The sequence below is a fragment of the Morone saxatilis genome, unplaced genomic scaffold (genome assembly GCF_004916995.1).
Source record: "Morone saxatilis isolate NCDOM2014 unplaced genomic scaffold, NCSU_SB_2.0 Contig19, whole genome shotgun sequence".
In the NCBI taxonomy this organism is placed as follows: domain Eukaryota; kingdom Metazoa; phylum Chordata; class Actinopteri; family Moronidae; genus Morone; species Morone saxatilis.
In genome coordinates this window covers 10,980,006-10,984,389 of record NW_023339751.1, presented here as the reverse complement: position 1 = coordinate 10,984,389, position 4,384 = coordinate 10,980,006, and the positions used below count along the sequence as shown (strand labels likewise).

At 38.3% G+C, this 4,384-nt stretch overlaps 1 protein-coding gene across 4 annotated transcripts in view; it reads right to left on the bottom strand.

Annotated features, from left to right (window-relative positions):
* ccar1 (cell division cycle and apoptosis regulator 1) overlaps nt 1-4,384 on the bottom strand; it is a 17,450-nt gene that overhangs the window by 9,870 nt on the left and 3,196 nt on the right. For 2 of the 4 annotated variants that reach the window (XM_035663231.1, XM_035663229.1), the window contains exons 2-6: nt 4,096-4,128; nt 3,200-3,396; nt 2,915-3,041; nt 2,119-2,235; nt 31-223 (exon numbers count right to left, since the gene is read on the bottom strand). In XM_035663231.1, coding sequence (XP_035519124.1) covers nt 31-223; nt 2,119-2,235; nt 2,915-3,041; nt 3,200-3,396; nt 4,096-4,128 — 667 coding nt within the window. The remainder of the gene's footprint in view (nt 1-30; nt 224-2,118; nt 2,236-2,914; nt 3,042-3,199; nt 3,397-4,095; nt 4,129-4,384) is intronic. The other 2 variants (XM_035663232.1, XM_035663230.1) reach the window with 1 other exon arrangement.

Sequence of the window (4,384 nt, the reverse complement as noted above, 5' to 3'; positions counted from 1 at the left end):
TTCATTTTATTTCACTGTCAAGCATTTCACCTTTGGGTGGAGGCTGTGGCAGCAGAGGCTGAGGAGGGTTTTGGAGGAGAGGAGCCAGAGAGGCAGCGGACAGCTGGGCCTGCAGGAGGGAAGGAGGGGGAGCCTGGTTCGGAACACTGAATGTGTTTGGGGGAGGTAACGACTGCAGTATGTTGGGGGCTGCCTTCATCATGTTAGGAGGTTGAGGCTGGTTCTAGAGAGAAGCAGAAAAAGGAAAAGGAAGAAAAAGGGAAAAAGAGAGTGAGCAAATGTTTGAAGACACAAACAATCTTCAGCTATGTCAATGACTGCTCAACAAGTAACAAGATGAACTGTACAAAAACTTGGGTCAGTGGCTGCTTGAAAGAAAGAATCTTGGAAAGGGTCTGAATGTCTGCTTGAATGAAAGAATTGTAGAAATCTTATCAGGTGTCCTAATGAAAGAATACCTGGTGTGAAACAGAATCTCAACCCAGAGGGCTGCTCTGGTTCAGTTTAGTTTTGCTACAGGACACAGCAAGTTGAATCTAACAATACTAATAATCCAAGTTTTGACCTGTTTGAAGAAAAAACAAACTTTTATAAAAGTTTATCAAACTTGAAGAAAATAAAAAGGCACCATTTACCAACAGAGGATGATGATTAAAGGTACATTCTCCAAGATATCAGTAAACTGTATTATATATATGTAGTATTGTGTTTAAGAATTTTCTTATAAAACGTATACATTGTCTCATATGAGATTATCTGATCTTCCTTGCATAGTAGTCACACTGCTGATGTATGACTGAGTGTGAAGTTAATATTAACAAGAATGTTTAGCCATCTCCTGTGCTTGAGTTGGGGGTCAATACTGGATCACATTAGCAGTATTTCATGTTCTTTTCCATGTTGTTTTAAGGTAACTGTTAGAGGTCCAGCATGTAAGATTTAGGGGGATCTATGAGCTGATTGTGGCAGAAATGGAGTATCATATCCGTAGGTATGTTTTAATTTGTGTATATTGACTTGAAAATAATAAAATAAGTGTTTTTGTTGCATTTGAATGAGCCATTTACATCTTCATAGGGATGGAGGGACAAACCAAACACTGGCTGTAGATCGGGCCTACTGTGTTTTTTATAGTTTCTTCAAGCTTGGAAGGGTAGGGTGAGGCGAGGGGTAACCAGTTGGTTGTAGTCTGCAACCACGCCGCTAGATGCCACTAATTTCTACACACGGGACCTTTAAAGTTATTTTTTTTGAGTGAGAGGAGGGTGGGTAGTTTCATGTCTGGTGTATTATGGTAATTAAGACCATAAGAAAGTATGACCAGTTATACCTAATGAATCACTTGATGCTGTAACAACATTTATGACTGAGCGGCATATTCTCAGGATATTTTATGTATTTAGTCATTAAGTTCACCATCATGCTCAGCACTTTCAATGGAAATTATGGTGCTGAGATTCAATCTGGCCACCGGCTCACACTGCCCCCACGTTCAGAAATATTAACTCAACTATAAATGTCATTATAAACATATATATCTCAGTTGGTGACGGACTGGTTTGAGTGATACAAATTTTTATACCAAAGATCACACGCAACATCTTTAAGGTATTTTCATGATCATTACTTAAAATATGTTAAAGGGTATTATTTATAGCAGCTTTTCTTGAAGACCCTGTCATCTGCAATGTTTCCTGTAGAGAGATTTGCCGATTTAAATATTAAGGAGCCCAAAGTCTGAAAACACCTCTGAAACAAAAGTAACACCTCAAGCAACATTAGTTTGTTTTCCAAACAAACATATATAAACCGTGGTAAAAACAAGGCTGTAATCTACCACAAAAAGAACATTCAAAAATGTATGAGACAATAGTAGAAAAATAGTATCTCTGTAAGACAAATTAACGCTCTTTAAAGTAAAGACAGGTATTGTTAAACCGCTATAAAATGTGGTTCTTGGCAACAACAGCAAACTAAAAGATTAGGCAAAAACTGCAGTTAAACATAGGTGTTCACCATTAATAGGTTTAGCAAAACAGCCAGCAAAGAAAGCAAAAAGTGTGAAACTGAGTAGAGAGAAGGACCAAAACAAGTGTGTGTTTAGGGCTAGGGGGTTACATTTTGTCTGTTGTCCGCAGAGTGCATGTCTGAGTAGCGCAGCTGCATTCCTGGCTCATTGTAAAGGCTGCCGAGCTGTGGGGAAGCTTGAGGTAAAGGCTGAGGCTGCTGCTGATGCTAGGAGGGATTAAGAACACAACAGTCAATAAACGACAGAGAGGTACAGGGGAAAGATCAAATCTGAAAGAAAAAAAATAACATAACACTTGAACACATTTGGACTCTCCTCAGACTAAGCCAGGTGAACTGTCCAGAATTTAAAATCAACCTGTGGATCTCACTTTTAAAAAAAATCAAAAAATGAAAACAGATACGTCATCATTTTCACCACATAGCCTTTGTCACAGAGGCATGTCAGCAAGTGTTTAATGTTTATTCAGATAAATAAGAATAATAATGGCTGATTTAATGATGTTAACTGATGCAAACAAATAAAAAGTTCAGAGCAAGAGAGAAAAAGAGAAAATGTTTCCTATCTTTGACTATTCTAGGACTATTACTTTTGGAATCATCACATTTGTCCCCATTATTAGTGGGACTGTGGAAAAAAATCATGTGAATATCATTAAATAGCAAGTATGAATTTATGATCAAAAAGCCAAACAAAGTATGTGTCTTCACATTTATGAATCAGATTTAAAACAATGAATGAAGATAGACTGCACTGACTGTGACTATAGTGATACCATAAGTTATGAAGGGAATACAAGTTGAAGCAAAAACCCCCAGTTTGTGTTAATGTGCCCAACAGTGTTATCCACTCCTGGGCAACAAAGCAACCTATGAGTGTTCTCACCGACTGGTTTGCTAGCTGAGGTAAGGTCTGGATGCGCTGGGCGTTCCACTTGAAGGGCATGTTCGGATTGTACACTGCTTCCACTAGGACCCTGTCACCCACCTGAGGAGTCTTCCCCTTCACAGCACTAAAAAAAATACACACAAAAAAAAAAAGCATTCAAGCATCTCTGAACAGGTCACATGTATCCTCTGGAACTGTTTGTTATGGGAGCCGAATGATGGCCTAACCAACACACTTGTTTGCACAAGAAACAAAGATCCCAAGGACCATACTCTCTTTCACCTTAGCTGAAAGAAGACATCTTCATCTACAAAGCCAAATGTGTCATGCAGCTTGTTGACGACACCAGTAAAGACTCGTTGCTTCTGTGGCTGCGTCTGCTGTTGGTGGCTTGAACGTGGCGTTGGGTAGGACACGGTAATCTGGGCTGTCTGCTGCGGGTTGGACAGGCTTAGGCTGGTGGGCAAGGCGACGGGGGGCTGAGAGTCAAGGAAAGAAAAAAGGCTGCATGTTAAAAAGTAATTGATAAATACCATGGAACCTCAAGGTCAGTGAGAATACAAACGGAGACTTTCTGATAGCAAATCAAAACTGGGCTTTTTCTCCTGAAGATAAAATAAACAAGGCCCTAAAGAAAACTGGAAAATAACCATCAGAAATCAAAAGGGCAAAAATACTGGTCAGCTATGGAAACATCGGGCCTAAGTTTCAGCTTCAGAAGCTAGGATGTAAACAGATGAGACTGAGTGTGCTTCTTCTACTTTGAGAAAAATATCAGTATTTGCAAAGAACTGGAGAGATATACAAATAAGGTGAAGGAAAACCTACACAGCAGGGTTGCTTTATGGCTGCTCAGATAGAAAAGTGAGAAGAAAGAAGTATTTTAAACTTTGTTTGGCCTTGGAATGCTGTTCTAGTAGTATTTTACAGCACTATGGTTTTTAATGTGAGAACAAATAATCATAAACAGAGAATGAAGAAAAGCGGGCTAACACAGATAGTCTCCCTCTAACTCGATGTATGCAACATAATACGTATGTGTAAATGGACATGCACTGAGAAAAAAACACGTATGTATTAGATCTTTGATTAAATCAGTAATTTAACGACTGGATTAGCATCTTTGAAATGACAATATGTATAAATATATGGCAGATTTATGAGTTTTTGAACATTACCTGAGAAAGCAGTGCCTGTTGAGGCTGTGGAAGCTGTGAAGAAAGAAAAAGAAATACCAAGACTTAAAATTACTGCAATATGACATGGCCTGTGCTCATTTTCCAAACAACACTTCATTCTTCTACTTTGCTGATACATCACAATTCATATGAAGTCATGACAAATCTAAATACAAAGCACCTCAATGTAATTCATTTTGATTCATTTTAATATTTTAAAAAGTAAATCAATGTAAGTAATGTAACTAATCAACATATTATCCAGGGTTAGTGACCAAAATAAAATGAA